This window comes from Euphorbia lathyris, chromosome 2 (assembly GCF_963576675.1).
Source record: "Euphorbia lathyris chromosome 2, ddEupLath1.1, whole genome shotgun sequence".
Classification (NCBI taxonomy): Eukaryota; Viridiplantae; Streptophyta; class Magnoliopsida; order Malpighiales; family Euphorbiaceae; genus Euphorbia; species Euphorbia lathyris.
The window spans coordinates 30,534,482-30,561,109 of record NC_088911.1 but is presented as its reverse complement, the minus strand read 5'-3'; the positions used below and the strand labels follow the sequence as shown (position 1 = coordinate 30,561,109).

Genomic DNA, 26,628 nt, shown 5'->3' with positions numbered 1-26,628 from the left:
GATATTCCTCATTAAAGTTTTTGAAGAGTAAAACATGTAATGAATGCATAGGATATGGATTACCAGATGCATCAAGATCATCAAGAATATCTTTCAGCTTTCGCATATAAAGCAGTGACAAACAACTAAACATGTTCTAAACCATACAATTCGAGACTTAACTAAAATTATTTAGTTCCTGAGATAGTTCCATATGTGCATTCAAGGGCAATCCAGATATCATGAGAAAAACTAAAACATGTGATTATATGGTAAACCTCTTCAGTGATGGAATTCAAGGACAACTTTTTAACCGTATTTTCCAAATCATCTCAGACAATAAAAGAGGGATTCAAAATCAAATCCTCAGTAGACTTCATATACCTACAACGAGAGACATATTTTCGGGGTGGAGGACTATTGCTAGTAATATGATAAAAAAAAATGGTGAGATTTTAATATGGATTCAATAGCCATTCTCCATGCTTTATAATTGTGAGGGGTTTATTTAATGTTAATAGTAACATTGACTGGAGAAACCCGGGGTAAATCAAAAGAAGATGCGACAAAATTCGAGTATACAAGATTAATAGTGTTAGATTGAGGAAACATGTAAGCTTGAGGTGGAATAGGATTATACTGAAATTGTGTAGGAGGTATAGAAAAAGGGTTACTAACCGTATTAGAAAAGAAAGATGCAGAGGCATATAGATTTTGAGCTGTTTGAATTTGAGAGTTGTGGTATGATGGAAGCGGACCAAAATTAGGTCTAATATGATTTGTAAATAGAAATGGTGAAGGCTTGTGATGAATTCTGAAATACAAACGGAGACGGCTGAACCGCCAGACTGCTTGCGGCAGCGGCAGGCCGGATTGCAGGGAACATGCTGTCCAATTTGTGAAGATAACAAACGGCATGAGAGTTGGTTGTTGGTCGGTGATCGGAGCAGCGGTTCGCACAGTGGAAGTCACGGCTGTGTCACGAAACAGGGAGGAGGCAGCGGTGTCATTCGGTCGGACAACTGCTAATTCGGCGGATGCTGGAACTATTTGGAACGGTGAATTGAATTACCACCCGGAAGACAGTTGAAGGGAGGCGGCGGACTTAGTTACATAAGTGAAAGAGAGAGGAGCGGTAGACCTAGCACCGATAGAGGCCAGATTGTATAATGTTGGCACGAGTAAGTCAGCCGAAGGAGGAAGAAGTCAAAGCGGTAGCAACTATTACCATGTTGAATAGACGATAAAGATAGATAAAAAAAATATATTATGTTTAATGAATTTCCCTTTATTAGATTAGGCATAAAATCTTGTATATATATATTGGAATACATGAATTAGAATATAATTAGGATTGACAATAAGTGTTATATATACCGTAGCTAGATAATAAATCTAATTAATTAAGAGATAATATTGTGAATTATTGTTTTAAAATCGTGAGGTTTAAAGTATTGAAATTGAGTCAAAAAAACAGACCATATCTGTATAGTATTGCACAAGTATGTTACAAATATATATTTTTTGGTCTCCGTAAAGAAATGACAGGCCCGTCCCTGAGCATGGGCAGGAGGGGCGTCTGCCCAGGGCCCAGGGATGAGAGGTGGTCCAATTATAGTAATATATAGTTCTAGAGCTTTTAAAATATACTTAAATTATAAAAAAATGTACTTTGATTAAAAACATTATCATCAAATTCTTTCCAAATTAAAAATGTTGGCATTAGATTAAATTCAAAAAACAATTATACTTGATTAAAAATATGGGCATCAGTTACCAAATTTTCTAATTTATCTCAAATTCTTTCCAAATTTTCTAAACAAAATATTGGACATCAATTCCCTAATTTATCTCAGAATCTTTCTATAATTATCTCTCTCCCCCATCAATCCTAATAAAATTTCTAATTTATCTTTCCCATTTTTTAATCACACTCCAATTCTAAAGAATATTGAACGATAATATTATCCTTCATCTTCAGTTCATCTTCAATTCATCAGTTATATAATCAATTTTGTTCTCTTATCACCTTATTGTGAAACTTCCAATTGCTAATAGTCTTTTTTTATCTTTGAAAAACTCTATCAGATTCTGATTTACTTGGTCTTTAAAGGCAATTTAGGAGAAACGCATCAAAATTTTCCAATTTCAAGAACTTAGCCCCTAAAGCCGGTTAAGTGAGTTAATTTTCAGATTTAGTTTTTCATTTTTCTGTTATAATGCTTTGTGTCCTGAAAATCATAAAATCTATTAAAACAATTTCATAATTTATTAAATTTGAGAATTTTACATCTAGAAATGCTCATAGACATCATTTTATATAAGAAATTTGGTACTTAAAGCAATATAAAATGTTTTTTCATATGAAATATTTTTATTAGATCGTGTAACAAAAAAAAATGTCATTTTTAAATAATATTCAACTTTATTTTTTACTTGTACTTAGTTGTTAAGGCCCCATTTGGTAACTCGCTTTGGACCTCTAAAATCTCAGGATCAGCCATGAAAAATGAGTATCATGTATTTAAATTGAATAATAGAAACTTTACAATAAATTCGTTTTATGTATGAAATAGGAAGAAAGTGATGAAAAGCGCAAATAATTGAAGCATGCAGGAGGTGAGTGGGGCTTACACGCAAATTACTGCGAGCGTGCGATCCTAGAAATTGTGTCTCATGGTTCCACCACACGTGCATGGCTTCTTTCTTTTCATACATATGTAACCAAAAAGAGAATTATTATCTTCTCTTCTTTTTTTCACTTTCTCTTTTTATTTATTTATTGTTTTTGCACAATATCAAAAATTAAAAAAAAATTTAAAAAAAAAAGAAGGGGAGCCATTTTCACCGACCTTAATAAGAAGCATATGAATCAAAATATAACTTTTAAAATGTTATGGTTTCTTTAAGTAATTTATCAAACTTATTGATAGACTCCCCTTCTTCTATCAATGCCACAAAAATCATGACTTGTCTCATCAATGGATCAATTTAAATTTGACGGTGTAGGAATCATCATTTTCTTATTTTACATACGTTGCCTCTATTGCTTATGGAAAATTTTCAAATTGTACTCCTGATATTTTTAAGCAATAAGATCACCTAACATAAAATTATTTAACATGTCTAGAATATTTATTGTATTATTAATATAATTATAAATAATGTGTCAAAATATTAATTACTAAATCTTTCGTATATAAATTAATCACATAAAAGAAAATTGTTTAAAATGTTTACTATATTATCAATACAGATACAAACAATATATTAAAATACATGAAATTACTTTTATCTTATCATCGATAAAGTTATTTGGATTGTTGAACATAACAATAGCAATCAAAACCCTTCAAATTTCTATTAGATAAGATAAATTGATATAATTTGTAATATAATTTTTATTAACATTTTACTATCTTAGAGGTTAAACGAAATTAAAAATATTAATTGTTTTTGTTAGACGCAATAATAAAATCTATTCTTGAACCTTAACTATTGATATCATATAAAACAATCTAGGACACGTGGTATTAGAAGGACTCTCGGATCAAACCTTATGTGTCGAAACACATGCCTTCAGATCTACTAAAGACTTCCATGGAACGTTTTTCCATTAAGAGAAACTCTCATACGTCTAGGTCAGAGACTCTGTATCATGGAGGACGTCTCCTGAAGTCAGACTCCTAATAAAAGGAGTAATACAAAAGAGACTCCTAAAAGAAGAAATATTTGGTCCAATCTTTTTTTTTTTGGTAGGAAAAGGAAAGAAAAAAGACAAACAAAAAACCCAAAAAAACCTAACCCGGGATTAGCCTAGGGAAACTAACCCCCACCACATCATCGAAAAGGAGAGAAGATAGGAACTCAGGAGGTGAAGAGAAAGTTGAGACTCCCAACATCCTCTCATGGCCCTCAACCGCAAGACAGTCCGCCACCCGGTTCTGTTCTCTGAATATATGGCTGAAATTGATGGAATCAAAGGAAGAACAAACCCTTCTAATACTTTTGATTAAATTTTGGCTATTTAAACAAATAGCATTATTATTAGAGATCATTTTCATAGCTTCGAGGTTGTCAGATTCCACAAGCAACTTCTTCAAGCCCAGACTCTTAGCAAGTCTGAGGCCAGAAAAGATCCCTCAAAGCTCTGCAGAAAAGGAAGAACCCATACCCAGATTATGAGCGAACCCAGACACCCAAGCACCACCATCATCTCTCAAAACTCCTCCAGCAGCAATTTTACCGTCCTTTGGTCCAACCTTATAAATAAACAGATATGGTCACACCAAAAAAAAATACGTTAACACTGCTATCTCACAAATAGTCATTACTCCTCAAACTCTTCCAACATCTACTGATTTAGGCATCAGAACGGGTTCATATTGGACTCCAGCTCCTCTCTGACTTCTTGTTCTATTTTACATGTCAACCCTCAAAAGACATGACAAAAGTTTCAAACACTCAATAACAAGTTCAGATAACTAGTTATCATCAACCAACTTAACCTTTTAGTTAAATTGATTTCATAACATAGTATTAGAATCTCTTAAACAAAGTGATCGAGGATTTTAATTTTGATCTGGCAATCTCATTTTGTTGATTAACACGTGATAAAATGGATATGTGTTATAAACGCTTCAAACTCATGCTAATATATAGATATTCACGTGATATGGTTGTTAGAAATAATAATAAAATTTATTTTTAAACTTTAACTATTACCTATTAGTTTGAGTTTTTAATTCAATTAGTTTTTTTATTATAGATAATTAGATTTTTTTTATTTTTTTGTCTTTTATATGGATAACATATGTGAGTTAATCTATACAATGGCAAACCATTAATTTATACCCCATAAAAACTTGTTAAACACTACACTAACAAATTAAGAATTTTATATACAAAGTTGAATGTTTATATTATTTAAAGAATAATAAATTTTTTTTTTAAAGGTAAAGGGATATCTTTGATGGATTCAGAGAAGAAGAAACCCCTTTGGCATATACATACATATTGGGTTCACATGCACACGAGCGACCAAAGATTATCATTACATAACTTTCTCATAGCCGTAACCATCTCACGTGTAGCTCAAACCCCGTTCACACTTCAACCGGTTACCCCTCCAAATCCCACGTATATTACCCTTGCCGTACAAACTATTGACCTACAATTGCCGGTCAATATATTTCTGTTCCCACTTAGCCAAAATTTCAAAAAAAAAAAAAAAAAAAAAAAAAACTTCAACATCATCTCATCTCATCTCTTAGCTTCAACCCAAACCCAATTGATCTCATTTTCTTCCATACCCAAAACTCTCTTTCTCTTTCTCTCACTTTCACTAACTTTCTCTCTCTTTCACCTACCTACCTACCATAAAAACCAGATCAGCCCCTACTCTATGGTCTCTTTCTTCTTTAGAGACGTAGACAAACCCCACACTCTTTCTTCTTAATTTTGTTTATGTGTATTTTGATCCAGCTATGGAAGCCAAAGAACCTCTGAAGATTGAGAATCATATTCTTGGATCCTCAACATTTCCTGCTCTTTTTGACAATATGTGTGAAGAATACCAAGATAGGAACTCTTTAGGGTTTATGGAGTTACTTGGTATGCATGATTTTGGTGCTTCTATGTTTGATGTCTTAGAGGTTCCATCATCTTCAATTACTAATCCACTTTTTACAAAGATGGAATCATCTTCATCTGAGGTGTTTAATCAGCCTGCTACTCCTAATTCTTCTTCTGTTTCTTCTGCTTCAAGTGAGGCTTTGAATGATGATCAACAAGTTAAGCTTTCTGACATTGAGGAAGAAGATGAGGAACAGCAACAAAAGACCAAGAAAGAGTGAGTTTTATCTTTTTTGTTTTCAATTAAAGAAAAGTTTAGTCCTTTCTGACCCCATTTGACAAGTAATTAATGGGTTTCTTTTTGTGGTTGTTGGATTGGATTGAAGGTTGAAGACGAAGAAGACAAATCAGAAAAGACAGAGAGAACCGAGATTTGCATTCATGACAAAGAGCGAAGTTGATCATCTGGAAGATGGGTACAGATGGAGAAAGTACGGTCAAAAAGCTGTGAAAAATAGCCCCTTTCCTAGGTACTAACTTCTATGTTGTTACCAAACTTACTTCCTTCAAAGACATCTTCTTTTTCTCTCATCTAATCAATTTCCTTTCTCAATTTCATCAATTTAAGGAGTTACTACCGTTGCACCACTTCCTCCTGTAATGTCAAGAAGAGAGTAGAAAGATCTTTCAATGATCCAACCATAGTTGTAACAACATACGAAGGTCAACACACACATCCTAGTCCAGTCATGCCTCGTCCCAGCTTTATTGGAGCTGTTTCAGACTCTGATTCTTATACACAAAGAAGATTATCATCTCTCTATCAACACCATCAGCAGCAGCATCAACAGCAGCAGCAGCAAACAAGCCCTTTTCTCAATAGCTTCTCACCCAATTTGGGGTATGGTAATAGTTACATTAATAATGGAAGTACTGTAATTAGTACTTTTCTTCATCATGAACATCAAAAACGCTATTGCACTACTCCTACTAGGTCTGCTTTGCTTGAAGAAGATCATGGTCTTCTGCAAGATGTGGTTCCTTCACATATGTTAAAAGAGGAGTAGATAGATAAGATCTCCATTACTCTACTTGTCTAGTTCTTCCTTAATTCCCCTTGACTGACTTGAAAAAAAGAGCTGTAGATGAAAGACATTTTACTGATTTTATATATATTATATATAATTGTATGTGTAATTTTCTTGCTGACTTGTCATGATTTTGTGAAGAAGAACAAACCCTAATGATTTCAGTTTTTTCTTGTGGCTATTAGTTCTATTTTCTTACCTTTTTCCTTACCCTTTAATGCTAGATTCGACCCTCTAGTTTGTCTTATGCCATTTGTTTTTGGTGTACAAGGAATGTGCATTGATTTCAATAGAGCAACTAGTGCAGTCAAGGTCTAGGGTTTCTTCACTAGTGCAATCAATTTTTAGGGGTTTGTTTTTCCTCGTTTTTCATTGCTTGGGAATCCAAGAAATCATAAATTTCTTTTCTTTATAAAGAAAGGATAGAATTTGGTAAAGATAATTAATGTGTTGTCTCCAAATATTTAATCAGGGCTAGGAAGAAGAATACTACCAAAACTACCCACTTTGAGCTTTGTTTAGTCAATGTTTCTCTCCTATATTCATGCTTTTAATAGAGATATATAGAAGAAAAAACAGGTTGCCAAGGTGAAAACACATATATAAAGGAAGAATATGGATTTGTGCTTATTTGATTCTAATATAGGTGGGAGGGAATTACATAAAGAGATGCGTTAATTAAAAAGGCTTTCACACATTCTACGGTTCTTCCCTTCTTACCCCATGTGAACTTGTGTTGCTATCTGTTGAGAATATATGTTGATTAATCTATACATTGGCCATTCAACTCTCCAGCATTAGATGCTTCAACTGCTATTCACATTGTTCATGATGCTAATACACCTTGTTCTTTATTTATTTTATTAAGAAAAAGCCGTCATTGCGTGGAGATTAGAAACCTGATCACCGTGGAGAAATTGAAAATCAGACACTCGGAAATGTTTCGTTTTAGTATTGTGAATCCACCCTTTTCAGCCATTGAAATACCAAACGCCCATTTATTAAGCGTCCATTTGGTTTTCTTTTCATAGTTTCCTTTTGCTTTTTCACTATTAACGGTTATTTGGCATTAAAAAAAAAAATCAACTAACTTCTAATGGTACCAACAATAAGAAATCAGCAAACAACATACATTAGCAAAACCAAACAAGTTTTAAATGAAGGATTAGAAAGTTGTAAAGGTGTAAGATTGTCCTTATATTTGATTTGCAACAAACCCATCAGCCAATATCCATCCAATCACAAACTCACAACGCCTAACTGGAAAACAGAATAAATTAAATTAAACCCTAAATCTAGTACTTATTGAACACCGCTTCAAATTATACTGCACCAGATGGGCATATCTATCTGTGCATTTACTTATACTTCACAAAACTGATCCACTGTTCTGACATGTAATTGCTTTGTAAAACTTTTAATTTAGGTTCCCTTTTTACCGAACTAGGGGAAGAGAAGCCTATCGTGCAGTAGCAATCCTAGAAAAGGAACCTGGGATAAAGTTAAAAGTTGCTTACTCTGATTTTTTTTTTTTCAGATTCACAATTGATAGTGTGATTGAGACATAATTCAATATCAGGGGGGACCAATCACGCAAAAACTGGTAATAAGAAAATTCTTTCCAGTTGCCCGAAATTTTAAGGAACTACATTTCGTCTTTGGCCTTCCAAATAATAAGACCTTTAAATGAAATCTCAAATAGTACTTTCATCACTACCATCAACTCAATCTGTCACGACCAGTGATGTATCCAAGATTCGCTGGCTGAGAATATTTGAGATGCTCTCGGTTAATCTACGAGTGCTCAATTTATATTTTTTTAGGTGCTTTCACATAATTCCATCGAGTTCTCCAGCAACCAATGGATGCTCAAGCACCATCTAACCCTCTCTTGGATCCGTCACTAGTCACGACAAATAACATACAACAAGGCCCGTACTATCAAATTGTCTCAGACAAGGCACAATCCAGTAACTGCGAATTTCAATTTTATATGAATTACAACTTCAATTTACATATTACAGAAATAAACCAAATTACAAGTTAATGATAGGACATTTAAATTATCATCACATAATGCACCTCTAAGCATAGTGTACTTCCTGCAAGAATAATCTGTCAACGACATGTGCATACTGTCTGCATTTCTCTATGGTACTCGCAACCATAATTTAGATCCCTATTTTTGCCAGAAGTACCTGCAGATAATTCAAAGCAAGATACAGAACTTCCTATAAAGTTGTGTGATATTTGTATCATTGTGCCCTTTTTTTTTCTTTTTTCTACACGTGCACGCAATATATTTCATCATATACAAGGAGGAAGAGCAAAAAAGAATGCAACAAGATTTAAAAGGTTAAATACTTTACTTTCATCTGATTGATATAGGCCTTCAACATCTAATATTAAATAGTGTTTACATAACTAAATGGAGCAGTAACATAACATCAATACTAACATATACGGGCTCGGGCTTGCAACGATTGTACTTAGCCCTGGGGAAAAGCCATCCCTCCCAAACTTCTCTTCAACTTGTTGTACACAAAAATCACACCATTGAACAGTTTTAAATCCTAATTGAACTACTACAATCAGGTATAATTGTATTGGACGCAAGCAGCATGGATAGATCTCAGAAGACACATCAAACAGCCAAAGGGAAGACAAAATCCTACAAAATAACTGCTTAGATTTATATTATCAGGGTCCTCAGTCCTTAAAAAAACAGATACATAAAATCTTTCAATATTGTTTACCTGTCAGACGCATGCAGGATCAATAAATGGAATAGTTTCTGACTGTATCTTCACATGGTCCAGGTCCTGCAGTAAACAAAATAAATAAATAAACGTCCATCTAAATAATGAAAAAAAGAAGCTTAAACAGATAACCACATACAAACTTCAATAGATTACAGGAAAAAAAAAAAAAAAACTAAGCTTCAGTACATGAAGGCTAGTCCCCGAAAGTGCTGCAAGAAAATGAGTGCTAGAGATTAGCTACTCACTTTATGTGCGTGACAAACCTTACCACTCATCATATGATTGAACATAGCCCGTATCATTTGATGCAGACAACTCATATCATTGAATACCTCACAATATTAACAGACTCATAGAACACATCCACATCAATGACATATGAAATTCCAACCAGAAAACATCCTAAGCTGTTGTTATATCTTAAGTCCTGCCTAATCCAGGAACAATCCACTTAAAGACGCCACGTGCAGTTCACAACCTACAGATGAATCCAGAAAGAAATAGAAAACAAAAGGAAACTACAATTGATATCCAATCTTTACTTAGAATTTTTTTTTTCGATTGCTAGAAAGGCAACGAGACTTGCAAAAACTGACAATCTACAATGAGATCAAGAATGAGTCGATTCCGATAACTCAAAGGAACCTTCTCTTACCTATAATTCCAAACAAAGAAATTATGTCCAGAGTTCGAGCCCCAAGAGGTAATTGGGACTTGTAATAATTGATTGAAGTGATTCTCCTTGGAAATAGAAATGTCTCATCAATTAGGAAATTCTTCCAAGTTATTTAGAATATTAATTAAAAACAGAATCAAAATTGAAAGTTTATATACATAGGGATGAAGAAACAATAACTTAGTAATTGTTGGAAATGAAAAGGGTTTAAAAGCTGCATTCAAATGGATTGACATTGGGGGGAACCTTTTGGCACAATATCAATCGAACTGCAAACTATAGCGGATGTAAAGCAATTAGTTAGCAGTTTCAGTTTTTGAATTTTCATGAAGATTTGTCTGCTTTCAAAGATCAAACAGCTGACTGGATATCCCTTCCAACAACAATAAACGTGTGAAACAGTTTACTAACAAGCACCAAGTTTAAAACTTAATGAAAACGGAAGATTATATTAGCTCTGAGATTGTTGCTGTCTTCTAGAACAAACTAGCATTTCTACCAGGATCAAAATATACCACCACATTCAACTTCAGCCATATAATGAACTCTAGCATTCTCATGACTCACAACAGACGTGCAATTGAGAAGGCATCATGCAAAAAATTCTAACGTTAAAGAGAACATATTACAAAAAAGAGCAGACGACCACAGATGAGAAGGATGGTGATGTGAGAGTTTCAGATGTAGAGGTTTCAAGGGAAGTACCTTCTGTATTTGATCAATTGCTTCACCACAAAAACCTATTGATGGTGGATGGGGTTGCTGGCTCGGATTGTGTACCTTTTGCTGCTTCAGCAGTTGTTGCTGAAATGAGGTAAGCTCGTCAGGTTTCTCCCACTGCACGAAAGTTCAGATACAATGATCACATCATAGGTTGATAAAAAGAATTATGATCACAAGTGTCAAAAAGTAAATGCATATGAATGTTTTTAAGATTCTTCAGGACACTAAAATGTTGCCCCTACCTAACCTCTCCTATACTCCTACACCTTTTCTACCCAACATTCCATTAATTAGTTGCACGTCACCATTTCAGCTTCAACTCATTCAGACTTCATAAAAAAACATTATCTACACTTTTTCCAGCCTTCCAAAACTTAACCAGTTAAATTGATTTACTGTCCAGTTTTAATCTGCGTCAGAGGTGCGTAAGTGGTTCAGGCAATGAGCCAAGACTTGGATCATGCCTGGAGTGGAGTTTTGCGACCTGATGTGCAATGCTATTATGCTAGTAAAAAGTATTATAACACAACTTTTAAGCTATGAAATGGAAGTAGCTGAATACAAGAAAATTAACTTACACTACTTTCACAAGTCATGCAATTGTAATAGTATTTGTAACCATCGGGGCAGGCATGCTCACTCCAATCACACTCTTGTGGATCTGCTGTCTGCGGACTTAGAGGTGGTGCAGGTGCAGCAGAAGAAATACCAACTGCTGGAGGGTTGCTTCCAGTCAAGGAAGACTGCAGGAAAGCATGGCATCACCAGTACTCAGTCACAGTTAATGTAAACAGTAATAAGAAAAGAGATGCCTATATAACCTGAAGCAAAACAAATTTCTAAGAAATGATCACATTTCCAAGCAGATTGACATAATTCCACTATGATGTACTACAGGATAGATTACTTCCAAATATGAAAGTTAGGAGATTCTGAAGCCTTTGCGAAAAATATGCAAGAGTTCCCATTCCCAAATCATCATTTCGATTATGCTTGTTGTTGGTATACTGTCTACACTAACTATTTAAGAAGTTAAAAGAAATTAACAGTTTAAGGAGTTAATAGTTTGACATGGGAAAATGACCATGGATGAAAATAGATTATTTAAGAATCAAATACCAAATGAAACAACAAAAGCAAGGTAGGTTAGTTTAAGGACAGCATTATATATGAGCCTAGAAAATTGAGTGCCTATGTTTTGATAGGTATTCAAATATTTCCATAATTGAACCATGCAATTTTGAGAATGTGAAGAAAATCTCACTGATGGAGAAAGAGTACCCACAACCTGAATCTATCATTTAATTAAACAAAAAGTCAATGATAGTTGGAAAAACAGAAAATTGAAAGAAAAAACAACCTTAATGAACTAAAAAAAATGCTTCAGATATTGTCAATCAAGGTTTCATTTGTACCCATAATGCATTGATGATTTTTCTTCACAAATACTAATCATTCAATTCCCGTTGGGTGTGATGAGTAACATGGGAGCTGAAGAAGAGTGGGGCATATATTCAAGAATAGTTGATGGAGATGATACTTGGAAATCGAAACAAAAGGCAGGAGGACTTTAGGAGTGAGATGTAGGAGGTGTTTGTTTCACCTATTTGGAGGTATAGTTTGCTGTTTTACTTCAAACATGTGATAAACAGTGTTTGGTAGGAAGTAGCAAACAGCTGCTGTTTCTTTTTTTTCTTCACCGAAATGCCCTTCGAATTAATTGAAAATACTCCCTCGAAGACGCCTTCTTGAATTCTTGTGCAAATGTGATTCAATCCATGCCCATTTCCTTCACCACGTACTTCATCAGTTGAACCAAGCCCTTGTGTTTGCGTTTGTGGATCTTAACAAAAAATAGACTGCTAATCGGTGTTTTCTTTCAATGCCAAAACCCCAACATACACCTGCCATTATTAAAGGGTACTCTCTATTGACCTTTCTAGGAGTCTCAGTTTCTATTCCTCCATGAAAAGTCCATGGATTTGACCTGATGAGTATACTTTAGCTCGTCTGCTCAAGGCGTAATCTAAGTGATCTTAAACTTGGCTGGTGTATGCAGGACGTTATACGTGTAGGGTTTGAGCATTTTAGCTTGATTGGAATTGGAGTTATTGAATTGTACACAACTGGAGGGATAATGGAAGATGCTTACAAAGTGTTCGACAAAATGTCTAACAAAGATATTATTTGGAAATTAATGATTCATGGGTATTATAAAAGAGATGTTAATATTGGTTTATGAACTAACCATAGAGTCAAGGTGTCTTTGCTGTGTGCTGAGGCAAGTATGGGATCTTCAAAGCAACTTCACCAACTTACACTATGTAACTAGCCTATGCTGCCTCGGGAAGTTCCTTGTCTAACCTGATGAGTACTGGGACTGGTAGCAACATATCTTGCCCATACATACACAAAATGATCATTGAGGGCCTTGACTTAAGACTTCAAAACATTTAGGAGGGTTGATGTATCAACAACACTTAAACCTTAAAATATAGTACGAAATATATTCCTATACTTATCTTGAGATGAAATTACTAATATGGTCCTGCTCTTGCTCTCTATGCAGTAGCCCTTTTTTAGTTAAATGTACTTGTGTGGCTGTGATGCCAATACAAAACACAATTGAAATATTGTGTTCATTTAGCAGCCTTGGTTACAACTTACAAGTGCCACAACCTTGTTTGTATCATTGAATTGTGCATCAACCATTCTGTATCATTGTTTTTGATACCATACTTGCTTGGATTTCATTAGAGAAATAATACTATTTTGTAGCCTTCATCGTGCTTTTGGGACTAAGGCTTTGTTATGATGGTTCATGTTAGCCGACCCCGAATCATTTCGGGACTAAGGCTTTGTTGTTGTTGTTGTAGCCTTCATCGTGCTTTTGGGTGTAGTGGTTGTTAGACATGTTATCAATTCATCTATTAAAATTTAAACATTATGTGGGTGAAGAAGCCAATTCCTGATGACTAAGTTCAGCAATCGTGTTTGAACCATTGAACTTGAATTAAGAACTGTAATAATGTAAGCAGGTATGGATCTGTCTAGGTATGGGCTGTAGTGTCTAGGTAGTATCTTAGTATGTGTATATATGTATGTATATATATATATATACATGTATTCTCCTTGAATGAAATATATTCATATCTTTTTAGTCTATATGGTATCCCATGTGAATACACTAGAAACACATGGGATACCATATAGACTAAAACTACATGAATATATTTCATTGAAGGAGAATACATATATAATACACATTAAGGATACTACCTAGTCACTACAGCCCATACCTAGACAGACCCATACCTACTTACATTATTACACTCCCCTCAAGCTGGAACATGGATTTTAATCATGCTCAGCTTGCTACAGATACAGAATACATAGTCTTAAAGATAATACAACTCAAAACAAGAAACTTAAGATACTTTGGAATATAAAACACAATTCGGGAGACGCAACCTAGAAGAACAAATCGGACATGAGAGACGACAACGGAACATCAAGCTTCGTTGGAAAAGGACAAGCAAAACTCAGTTGAAGCAACACGCAAGAGGCTGCCAGCAATGCCATTGCACAAAAGGAGATTCACCGGAAACCTAACCGGACAAACAGGTCAGAAACAGAGGGACGAAGGCGGCGGAAGAGGAACGGCGACAATTCGGTGAGATGAACTGAGACTTGGAACCCTAAGTCCAAACAATCTGCTCACAAGGCAGACAGTAATGCTGAAGAAAACAGCCCAAAAATACAAACCCAGAAATTCTGCACACAAGGGCAGAAAATGAAGCCAAACTAGGCTCTGATATCATGTAGTTTGAGAAAACTCAATAGTTTTGTTATAAAGAGAATACTAGGTATTTATATACAAAGAGAAACCAACTAGGTATAAATGCTAACTGGTCCTTAAACTAATATAGGACCCAAGTCCACAAATTGTTCTACTTACAAAAATTACAGAAAATTCATTGCTTCAAATTTAATTAAAAAAAATACATAGAAGGGGGAGAAGTAGAAATAATTGAAATACAATTTTGATTTTTGAGAATGGTTTGCAAAAGCCTTAGGCCTAAGGTGCTTTACTTATTCCTTAACTCTACTTCAAAACACTTTTCATCTTCGAATTGGGTTAACAAAGAAATCATGTAGAACAGAAATCTTAAAAGAAGTTGCACAGGCAAAAAAAAAAAAATCAGCAGTTCTGCCCTAGTTTCCTCATTTTCTTGTTTTACAATTTCTTTTAGTGTTTATGTATCCTTTTTTCTATTTTATTAATTACGCTTCTTTTAATTTGAAGACACCTGTGTAGTTCATTTCCAGAGCCTTCAAAAGAATACTGTAGACATTATCTTTTTCTTGTCCTTTTTTGTGTGTGTAAGTTTTTTAATTAATTAGCCGCATGTCAGGAAGCCAATATTAAAACATTGTCCATATTTGTCATTTTGCATACTAACAGAAACAGTTAATTATGATTTTACCAAACACTAATAATTAACAAGTAAACAGTAGATATGAACAGTTGAACCAAACAGACCAATAATGTGGAATAATGAGACCCATCATGGAAAAAGGGTATTCATTTCACAGTAATGTAGTTTCAGAACACTGAATATGCCAGTTGGTAGTCAGGTTTCACCATAAAACCCATAACTGTCATAATTGAAAACCTTGGATGTCCAAATTTGTTCAACAACTGACTGAAATGCATCTTATAGGAAACAAAAACTGGATCATTACCTCCAAGGAAATTTGTACACTTTGCTGCTGATCCAAATGTTGAGTCTGTCTTGTCGTTTCAGGCAATGCTTGTTGAGATGATTGCAAAAAGTTCTTTGGGGACTCTGTTTCTTGTGGTGGCATATGACATAGTTGGGCTGTTGGCTGCTTCACAAGAGGAAGTGCTTGTTCTATGATAGGAGGTGCACCAAGTGCCAATTTTACTGTGTGAGATGCAGCTTGTGGCTGTGAATACATGGAAATTTCTTGCATAGGATATGGAGGATTAGGCAAAATACGTCCTCCTATGCCATTACCAAAACTTGGCGCTGGCCTGCAGCAAATAAACCGTAGAGCAGAAATTCAACATGGTATATGCACAACGCAATTGACATGAAAAGGAAGGAGAATGAATAATGTACCTGATCATATGTTCCTGAGAACATGGACCAATGTTCGGTCCACTAAAGGCATTATTCCCCCTGTGAAACCAAAAGTGTTAATATATTAGTAGTATATTTCAAAGGATAGGACCAATGTCATCCCATTACTAGTAAGATAGAAATGAATCTTACTTCAGCCTAGTGACTAGAAGTATTTGACTATTCGAACAAGAAAAAGAAATTGATTAATTTATACATGTCCATATGGGTGGCAGGCTTTCATCCCAGGCAATATAGAAGTAGAACAGACTGAAATGTGGAACCTATACAGTCAAACCCAAAGAGCTCTCAAGAATATGGAAAACTAAAACCATAAAAATTTGTTGCGAAGTAGAACAGACTGATATGTGGTTTAGCTTTTCAGAGTCATTAGCACAGATCAAAAAGTAGCAAGCAGGGGTAGCAAACTCATGAAGTGAACCACATATTAGGCCTGTATCTTCCATAATCAGCAATAGCTACTTCGTCATTCATTTACAGCTAATGAATAGCAAGTAAATATATGTATACTCACCTTAATTCTCCTACACTCTTACGTTTTTTGGGATCCGCAAAACGGACAATCAAAGGCAGATCGCAGCCCTGAAAGCAACCAGGAAAACAAAGAATATATTAATACTAGTAAAAAACACAATTACATACACACGATAAAGAAAACGAAAAATACACTTTACTCTCATTGTGAAAATCCCATTTAATGCTTTGATTGCTGCCACCGCCATATCTCTGTGAGAATATTTAATAAATGCATATCCTTCAAAACAGCATAGACCAACAAATCAGAATTTCCACAAATTGCCAGTAAACAGAGATGTTTTCTATAGAATTTTCAGAGACAAAATTCAAACATGATTCAAGTGGCCAAAACTCAATAAGACAAGCCCCGAATAGTATTTGTGCAATAAAATAAGAGCTTTAACTTAAGAAGAATGATGATTAATGAGAAAAGATGGACATACCACGACTTTGCTTCTGCATATCCTTTGCAACGTAGACATCTTCCACATGACCATATGGAGAAAATATCTTACAAAGGAAAAAATCATATTTTATTATAACCATGGAATTAAACAAGCACATAAGATGTCTTCATTTTGAAACATCTAGGAGTCAACTCAAATAAAAATCTATACTCATATCTACATTCATATGATATATTCACTCTCCACCACACTGGTAAATTTGTCCACATGTCACAGGACATTACACGGTGCACATGAGGATAGTGCCCATGTAGTGAATTCAATTACAGACAGTCATCAACTTACGATTTAGAGCTTATTGTATCTAATATCATGATTGTGTTTAATTCTATGAAATAATAATGTCTTAGCATTTTGCATGGAATGCCCTGGTTCCTCGCATAATATACAACTTACAAAAGAGCTAGAACAAAACGCTTATCAAATGCAAATAGAAATTTGCCATTTTGAAGGTCGTTTGTTCGTTGAACCTACATTATCTATTACCTTTCCATATTATTGCATATTTGGAAAAAATTAAAAAAATACAAGTACTAAATATGAAATTCATTTGTCAAAATAGGGCTAAATTAACATGATCATCAAATGCGATTCATACTTGTTCAACTTCCAGTTTTGAAGCTTGTCTGTTGATTGAACCAACATAGAGTTTGTCCACAAGCTCGCCTCCCCCTATCATAGTAGGGCACCGCGTTAAAGGGAGGTCTATATATACAAGAAGATAAAATAAGCAACCAACAACGTAGGTTAGTCAAACCAATGTACAACGTTCCCATACTAGCAACAAATCATATTGTAATAGAAAACCAAAAGCACATAAAGGGACACCATACTTTGACTTCAAGAAGCGTGAGAATAAATGTGGTCTCTGATATACGGGCCGCGAAATTGCAGAAGGAATATAATATGATTGATTGTCAATTTCTTTAAGCCCTTCTTAGGAAAAATAATAAGATGTACATTGGGCTGACTGGAAATCTATGAATTGTTCCAGACCCTCAAGAAGTAGGGCATCTAAACATAGTGGGAGAACACTTGTACCCGACACTGTTAATATCGTAAGATAGGAGAACATTGATTAAACCACCCTACAGCTCATCAGAATAAATTGCAGGCAATCGGGCCAATAACCACAGATGCAAACATAATTGATTGTGCATGAAAAAGATACTTGACCAGGTTGGCTATAGATTATGATGGGTACCTATACAGTTAACAGGAACACTTACCTACATGTTCCCTTTCACCCTTTCCAAATCGTTCCCTTTCAAGAACACCAAGGCGTTCCTTCTCTCCATCGGCAAACTTGACTTTAATAGGAACCATTTCCTGACACACCGGAAACATATAAAAATATGCAATATCATCTATGTATCAGAAGCCAACAACAGGAAAACTTATGTTCTAATAACAGCAAACAAATAACTTACCCCAGGAAAAGTATGCTGACCATTTAAAGCCTTAATAGCTCCCTCAGCTTCCTCCATTGTTGCATATTTCACAAAACAATAACCTGAGGAAGTACTTAATATATAATTCAATTTAACTACTGTAGAAATGATGCAACAGCAAGGAATATGCAATAATAACAAAAGTTAAGAATAAAAAAACTACGAAGATTTGATGGCAATTCAGACTTGAAGCTTTGAAAAATCACTGTAAGAACCCAAAAGATTATTATGGAGACATGAAAAAATAAAGCTAGGAGGCATGCGCCAATTCACCTGATAGAACACATAATGAAGTCCCAACAGGTGCTTCAAGTGAACCTAGGTGATTACACCTACCAAGGCCAAATAAGATTTTCAACTACTGTTTCTTCAGCCCAAGAGCACATTTTTAACAGCACAAAAGGCCTAGCTGTTGATCAGCAAATATATCTAGAAACAGTTAAAACTTAAAACAAATTATTGGTACAGTTTTTTCATACACTTGGAAACCTTAATAATGCTATTTTTTCATCTCAATTCATAAGATTTATACCTAAATAGCTCTCTGCACCAGAAAAATGAGCAATGGAAACATCAACTCTATGACATATACAATTTCTCCTCCCAGGATATTATAAAAAGATATATATCATAGAGAAATACCATTAAAGATTCCAACTGAGCAGTTTGATTAAGAAACAACTCTACAAAAATGTTCAATAACAAAAAAGAGCAAAGTAAAAAGCAGTAAGCAGCAGAAATAATTCAACTTGTACCCCTATTACTAAAGCTTCACCAATTAGAATTAAAAAAAGATATCCATAAATCTGAAAGTAGCTTTTTTAGATAAGTAGCACCAGATTGCCCATACTAAAGCTTAAATATCGAGAATTCTATGTACTCTGATCAACAAATAAAAATTATTTAAGCATTCTGCACGCCAATTGGCAAATCAGAACATATTGTTCCTGGTGCCCTAATCTTAAATCTGCTTTCCATTTTCCTCCAACATAACTGAAAGATCATTGTGGAAACTGAGTTAAAAGTCGTTCAAGTTTTGTTTAAAATTTTTACCATATGCAAAACATATTAGAATGACCTAATCGTTGACAAATTCTCTAAACCATAAACTTCATAGAAAATAACATAGCACTTAAAGCAAGAGGATTGTCACAATAGTTTCTCACATGGATTCTCAAAAGCAACTGATGCATCAAGCAGAAATTTACTAAAACCATTCAATTGCTATCATAGTACCATTACAAGGCACAGACAGCACCATCGGTACAGCAGTTAACCATTTCTACAAAATCACTATTAATTTTGGCAAAAATAAATCTCCAATACCACAAACAAATAGCATTTTATGATAGAAAACTCACTGCCTTTCCTCAATAACCAACTTTATACAGTCTTGAATTACTGCCGTAAGTCGTCAAAGGGTAAATAAACAATAACATCCCTCAAGTGGTTGGCATAGAGAACAAACAAATAGATGTTACGATTCCAATTACCTTGTTGTTGGCCAGTCCTCTTATCCCTAGGGAAAACAACCTGAACAACACGTCCATGTTCTTCAAACAATGGGCGGATCTAGCAAACAGAAGTAAGAGTCAAATGTTATTTAATAATTAATTGTTAGAATAAGCAAACTTACTGATGAAATATGAATTACAAAAAAGTTAGTAAAGCTTATTATGAAAAAGGCAGGCCCGGTGAAGTAAACCTCACCATCACACCTTAACCTACTTTCAAAACTTCTATTCTAAGACTTCCGCCAATGCCTTTTGGAGACTGTCCATTTCAGTCCAAAAACATTGTGCCTAGTAGATGCAAGTATTACCTAAGCTTATTGCTATCATTCAGCAGTAGAGCTTGCTTAAAAAAAAACAACCAAGTACATAGAGAGTGGCAGTAAAAAAACATCCTCGCAAGAAACACGAAGATGGATAAAACAAGTACACAAATATTGATGGTTTGTCATTTCTGCGGATTCTACAAAAAGACAAAATAAATAAGCTGATTTTTTAATGGAACAACTTACATTTTCTTCAATTGACGTACTTGGAACTGGTGCAACATAGAGTTTTGCATGAAAAGCATCACCATTAGGATCTGAGATAACAATAAATGGAGATAAAACAACCAAATTTACAGCATCAGCAACCTTCAAAGGGAGAAATAAACATGCAATTTCAATTATTCAACTGTTATGTCACCATAACAATGAACTTCATGTAATAATGTAATATTCACGTTAAACCCAAAATTATAGAATGGGAAGGAACTAGACATTGAGCTATAGTTTTTTCATCCATAAGAAGTTAAGTTAAAATGCAAGCAGAACAAATTACCAGACCCGTTTAAGTATTTTAAGAAGAATTCTAATTAGGCAGACTCAAATGTTCTCTAGTACACCAGTGTTTGTCAAACATGATATCCTAAATAAATACACAAATGAATGGTTATAAGTCCGATATTCAATACCAACAACACGTTATTAGGAACTTAATTTTCCCTTGATTTTCATTAAAAATAAATAATTCCTAATATTCCTTTCGCGCTAACTTCCGGGACCATCTATGCAACATACTAATGAATATAATCGCATTACTGTGCCGACGAGGTATTGAGGAAATTGGCAGGTCATAGGCGAAATTCATGAAAACATCATTAAACCAAAAAGAGAACGAAATATAATAAAAATTAAAATGTGCTTACGTAGATCACTATTGTTCATCATAACTAACTTAGGCAAGGTATAAAGGAGTATAACTCACCAGAAACATATCGGCCTCTTTTGCGGCCATTGGAGCATAATCCACCAAAAGAATCATTCGGTTCGTTGCTTGTCATTTGATTATTATTGAAATTAGAATATCCACCGGGATTCGGGTTGTTGAAGTGGTGATCATTGTTCTGCTCGACAAAGTGATCGGGGCGATTAAAGTAGAGGTGTGCATTTTGGTGTTGCTGTTGGTTTTGGAGTTGCTGTGGGTGTTGCTGTGGGTGCGGGTGTTGATGTTGGGGTTGATGTTGGGGTTGAGGTTGGGGTTGGGGTTGGGGTTGATGTTGGGGCTGGTGTTGGTGCTGGTGCTGGTGTTGCTGTTGGTATTGCTGTGGGTGCTGGTGCTGGTGCTGTTGCTGTTGCTGTTGCTGGGGTTGATAATAGTTCGGATGCTGGTCGGGATGGTTGGCGGGGTGTTGCCAGTGTTGCTGATAATGATGGTTCTCCATCAGTCATTCCATAAGCTAAACCCTAAACACAGGTAGGCGCAGAAGTACAATCAACGGAGAAATTGGGAGGCAGTTCACAGTCGGCGCTTCTGTAATGCTGGCCGCAACGTAGATTTTTGCCCAAATGCCGGACTCAGATTAATCAGCTCCACCAAATTTTTAAAATAAATTGTCACATATCCGAACATTACATTCCATTTTACACATAGTTCTCAGACCAGCCCATCATCAAATCCGGTGAAAGCAAAAGGTTTCAATCGGATCAAACCGCAATTCAACATAAGATTATTAATCAGATTAAGGGAAATTTACATGGAAGTTCAATTTTGAAATATTAAGTTCCAGTTTTGAATTATATCAATCTAATAAAATTATTACTTTTAATTAATTTTAAAAATTACAGTTTATAAATTTATGGCCTAGAATATATTGTCACGTTTATAATTTATGAATTGGATTTTAAAATTTTTAAATTAGGATGTAAAAACACATGAATTTATTATATATAGAAAATAATGACATATTCATAAATAAATTTGCTAATTTGAATTAGTTATAATTTTGTTGTTAATTATAATATTCATGTAGGAAGTCCGAAGATTAATTTGTTGGATGAATAATTTAGGGTTAATTAAAAAGAAAATACTCGTTTCACCTTTTCGCATATTTTTTTTTTCTTAAAAATAATCTTATAGTTTCTATCGTTAGTAAAATTACAGTAAATGGGTTGTCACCATTAAAATGCAAGGGTATTTTTGGGAAAAAAATTTCATTTTTTTGACTTTAATATGCATTTTAACGGTGTCAAATGATTTACCGCGGTTTTGCTAACCGTAGAAACCATGAGTTATTTTTAGGGCAAAAAATACAACAGGTACCGATCTGCGAAAACATGAAACCATATGGATTTTTTTGAGGGTTAATTACAAATAACCATCTTGTGGTTTGGCCGATTTGCAGACCTTTACTTGTGGATTTTTTTTTTTTTTTTGCAAACGCAACCTTGTGGTTTGCAAAATTTTGCATTTGAGTTCACTTTGTCAAAATTTGATCGATGACGACTTCGAAATGAAAATTTGCAAGAGTTAAATGATATTTTAAACAACTTTAATTCTTCAATTTTTTAGGTTTGAGGTCATTTAGGTGTTGCTTTTTATGAGACAGAAAGATAATGTTTAGAGAGAGAAAACTCTAAAAATGATGATTTTGAAAAATTAAGAATATGGTTCCATAGTAAATATGATATTAAACCAGTTTAATTCTTGAAAATTTTCATTTTGAGGTCGTTATCAGTCAAATTTGGCAAAGTAAAAAAACATGTAAAATTTTATAACTACAATATTGTGTTTGAAAAAAAAATACCACAGGTACCGGTCTGCAAATCGGTCAAATCACAGTGTAGTTATTTGTAATTAACCCTTTTTTTAATTTATCCAATAATTTATTAGTCTGTATATTATTACCTAAAACACTATTTAATCCTCCTATTTTAAAAAATACAATTATGAGTTTCTTATCTTTCGGCACCATCAACTATTATATACCTGTATAATTTGATATGAAACCTATTAGTCAACCCGAAACTGAGTCAAATATAGTTAAAATAAAAACTTATTACCATAATTACCCTTAACCTAACTATAGCAGACCATTTATTTTCTTCGTTGACCTTTTATTCATTCTTTTCTTTTCTTTTTGCATCGAATAGTAAAAAACCCAACATATGTACATCTAATATTCAAAAACTAGGGAAAACTATAGGGAATAATACAATTGGAAATTTGAGTTTTTCCACTGATGAAAACAATGACGTTAAGAACATTATGGAGTAAATCGTAATCAATCCAAATCAAAATTGGGTTTCCACTCTTTAGATTTAGATCTTTCCTTGAAAAAGAAGAAGAATATTTGAATTTTTATAATATGTTATTGTGGCAATTGTGTTAGACTTTGAGATGTTGGAGCAGTCTGAAACTTAGAGAGGTGACCCCGAGGGAGCCATGATGTCATTTTGACATGGATATCATTGATATCTCAAAATCTTGAAAAGTGCCAAATTCGATAGCCAGGAGATGATTTGTAAAGTTACCTACATCACTAGCATTGTGTAGACCAAAATATTGGCTAGTAAGAGCTTGTAGATGCTTCGAGACTGAGATTGTGAAAGCTAGGCCAACCGTCGAGCTTTAGATACTCAGGGTGATGGCCAAAGCAAAAGAAGTAGAGAAACAAAAAACTTTTACACCGGTAAAATTCTTAAACTTAAATGGAGGTATAGAAAGCATGATCCATTGATTTATTGGTTTCATTGGTTAAATGAAGAATGCCAATTTTACGAAGCTCTCAACCACCACAAAAAAAAACACTTTTATGGATGCTCAATATCGTCATAAAAACATAAAAAAAAAATTGTCTCATATACTTTCGAGGTCAATTTTTCCGTACCCAATTTGTGTAATTGATTCCTTCATACCCGATTTCTAGAAGGGGCGAAAATTTGAGACATCCCTATGTAGAATCTGATAATGAATAATTGTATATAACCTTGAATAATTACAGACCTAAGCCTTAGTATATATATACACAGAAAACCTTAATCTAGTCATATTCCAACTCTAGCAATCATGATATATCCTTGGTTAATAAGGATAGAATTTGCATAACATATGCAATAAATTGGGAAGAAATAAAAGTTTAACAAATAGGGAGAAGTGGGCCAAGTACACTAACAGACTCCCTCAAGCCGATGTTGAGGACGAAATTAAGGGACAGCAGAGCCGTTTCCCTCCAATGGTTATTTCGAAATTCGAAATGACTAATGTCTTAAAGTGTCACTATAAAAAGCCTGTCATTTGCTTCATTGGAACTCGATCTTCAACACGCGAGAGCTCTGAGCAAATTCATACTTGAAGTTCCAGCTGAAAGCAAAGCAAAACAATATTACACAAACTCTTATTCTTCTGTATAAACAATAGATTAGATCATTCAAGTGTTCTTTGTTTAGAACAAAATATTATCAATCACTAAATTTAACTAGGAGACTCTGAGTTGCTCGGTATTCAACAATCAGAGTTGGATAATGCTGAGTGTAGGTATATAGAGGACGGTACTCTGTAACTGCTCACTGACTATTGTAATGGGTTTGTGCTCTACCTAAAAGAGCTTAGTAGTGGATTAAAGCTCGGAAAAGGAATTTCGGGGACTGGATGTAGGCAGGAGGCTGAACCAGGAAAAAACTGTTGAGTAGTATCTTTTATCCATTATCTCCTATATCTGCTTGCTTTTATCTTTGTTGTGAAATCGTTTAACTTAAGCCTGCTGAGTTGCTAGATCTAGTGTTGTGTTCAGGAATAGACTTCTAAGTGCTATCTCCTGAATCAACATCAGAAACAACTTTAGTTGCTGACCAACTAAAAGCTGCCTCTGACCGCACTCAGAATCTTTGTGCTATTAAACTTTATAAAAATATATATTTCCCAAGTAAGAACAAGTCAGACTAAATACTTAAAATTTTAAATAGTTCCTTTAACTCCCCCCACCCCCCCCCCCCCCCACCCCTTAGGAACTTATTCTCATAACACAATGGACCAACACTCGAGTGAAGAATTTTTTAATGTCAATAATGTTACAAACCAGCTATGAGAGTTGAGAGTGGAAGGCCATAATTGCATGGGATGATGACATGGCGATTGGACAAGTGGCACTGTTTGATTAGAAGAATTTTCTTTGTTGTCTCAATATTTACATAATTAAATTATGTGTCTAAAAGGGTTGACATGCTAACCGAGGTAATTATTGAGTTTGTCTCTCCATCACTGCACAATCTTGCATTAATTTCCATGTCCCCAATGTCTCAGTGAGTGTGTGTCGTATTATTGATTGAAAAAGTAAGCAAAAGATGATGGGATGAGTTGGTCATGAATTTTGAGGCAAAATGAGATGTGGAGATTGGTGTCTTTTCCTCGAAAGTAGTAATGTGTGTTGGAATATCTAATGATTGGTGTGCCTTATTGTCATTAAAGCTTGCCATAAAATAAGAGGGAGAGGAGACAATTGAGTGGGAAATGTGTTGGTTTTGAGTTTCTTGGAAACTAGAGGGGAGAGAAAGTGTATGTTAGCGTTGGTGTGTCCTATTGAGTTAGAAATGCATAAATTGTGATTGGTTGCCATGAATTTTCATGCAAAGCATTATGGCGAAAATTAGGGGAAAGTGAGGATTTGTTGATATTTATAGGTAAAGGAGAACATAGGCCATTTTTTGTGATTTTTCTTTGTGAATTAGTGCTGTCCTAAAATGTGAACACTAGCAAGTGCACTAGGTACAAGTAATAAAGTGTAAGTAAATTATCATCTCCACAGGGATAGAACATTTGAATATGATTACTTAAAAGGATGAGCACAGTCAAGTTTAAAGGTAACTAATCACTTAAATTGAGTTGGTGTTGATTTGATAAAATAAAAATGGTAAAGCAAGTTAAAAAGAAGTTTAATATCAGATTTGGGAAGAACATGTATACAGCATGCACAGAAATGATAGTGAACAAGTACTCCACTCCTTGTTCATTAAGTAGAAACAGCTTTAGCTTAAGGTATCTTTCACGAAAATCGGTTGAGTGAGGTGTCCCTTGTTCCCAACGTTCTTTAAAAACAATTAAAATAAGTCTCCTTGAGATTAATATATCTTTAAGCCTTAAGAACAGGAAAGCATTTAATTTGAACAATTAAAACCCTTTACATCTCTGTTTCATGATTAAATGTGTTTAGTGAAAGTTTAGTTTTGCAAAGAGAGTCTCCTCGTAATTGCTCCACTAAGAAATAGGTTAGCTACTCCTATTTAACACTAATTACTCACTGAATAGCCAAGCTAAGTATACTTACACTACACCATAGAATGCCTATGGCAACGATGCAGATTCGTTGTGTTTGATACTCAAAACTGTTGCAATATGGCCAAAAATGGTCTAAAGCAACGATTTTGGTCAATATATTTTCGTTGGTTAATTCACGA

General features: G+C 34.5%; 2 protein-coding genes across 5 annotated transcripts; one reads left to right on the top strand and one right to left on the bottom strand.

Moving 5' to 3' along the window:
* The first annotated feature begins 5,259 nt into the window (after positions 1-5,259).
* On the top strand, positions 5,260-6,822 carry LOC136217619 (WRKY transcription factor 23-like). Its single transcript, XM_066004221.1, has 3 exons — positions 5,260-5,830; positions 5,940-6,083; positions 6,182-6,822. Exons 1-3 carry the CDS (start codon positions 5,466-5,468, stop codon positions 6,618-6,620), a joined length of 948 nt encoding a protein of 315 aa, XP_065860293.1. The 5' UTR covers positions 5,260-5,465; the 3' UTR covers positions 6,621-6,822.
* Positions 6,823-8,248: 1,426 nt separating this feature from the next.
* Positions 8,249-21,916, bottom strand: LOC136217618 (flowering time control protein FCA). Of its 4 annotated transcripts, none has more exons than XM_066004217.1 (15): positions 21,164-21,915; positions 20,428-20,498; positions 19,898-19,976; positions 18,384-18,466; positions 18,183-18,282; positions 17,552-17,658; positions 16,930-16,996; positions 16,645-16,724; positions 16,485-16,552; positions 15,950-16,009; positions 15,549-15,861; positions 11,381-11,545; positions 10,785-10,916; positions 9,398-9,463; positions 8,249-8,839 (listed from the first exon to the last, which is right to left on the bottom strand). In XM_066004217.1, the coding sequence occupies exons 1-14, from the start codon at positions 21,618-21,620 to the stop codon at positions 9,401-9,403; spliced, it is 1,845 nt and encodes a 614-aa protein (XP_065860289.1). In that variant the 5' UTR covers positions 21,621-21,915; the 3' UTR covers positions 8,249-8,839; positions 9,398-9,400. The 4 variants fall into 4 exon arrangements, with proteins under 4 accessions (XP_065860289.1, XP_065860292.1, XP_065860290.1 ...); XM_066004220.1 differs by having other exon boundaries at positions 17,552-17,625; XM_066004218.1 differs by lacking the exon at positions 8,249-8,839 and adding an exon at positions 8,878-9,323 and having other exon boundaries at positions 21,164-21,916.
* Positions 21,917-26,628: the final 4,712 nt, after the last annotated feature.

What these genes read in the sequence shown, in the direction of transcription:
- LOC136217619 (XM_066004221.1), top strand. Translation starts at nt 5,466, where the DNA reads ATGGAAGCCAAAGAACCTCTGAAGATTGAGAATCATATTCTTGGATCC. An exon ending in CAACAAAAGACCAAGAAAGA is followed by an intron (nt 5,831 to 5,939) that starts GTGAGTTTTATC and finishes ATTGGATTGAAG; the next exon opens with GTTGAAGACGAAGAAGACAA. An exon ending in AAAAATAGCCCCTTTCCTAG is followed by an intron (nt 6,084 to 6,181) that starts GTACTAACTTCT and finishes CATCAATTTAAG; the next exon opens with GAGTTACTACCGTTGCACCA.
- LOC136217618 (XM_066004218.1), bottom strand. Translation starts at nt 21,620, where the DNA reads ATGGAGAACCATCATTATCAGCAACACTGGCAACACCCCGCCAACCAT. An exon ending in GGGTGAAAGGGAACATGTAG is followed by an intron (nt 17,659 to 18,182) that starts GTAAGTGTTCCT and finishes TTGTATATATAG; the next exon opens with ACCTCCCTTTAACGCGGTGC. An exon ending in CAAAACTGGAAGTTGAACAA is followed by an intron (nt 16,997 to 17,551) that starts GTATGAATCGCA and finishes TTCCTTTGTAAG; the next exon opens with ATATTTTCTCCATATGGTCA.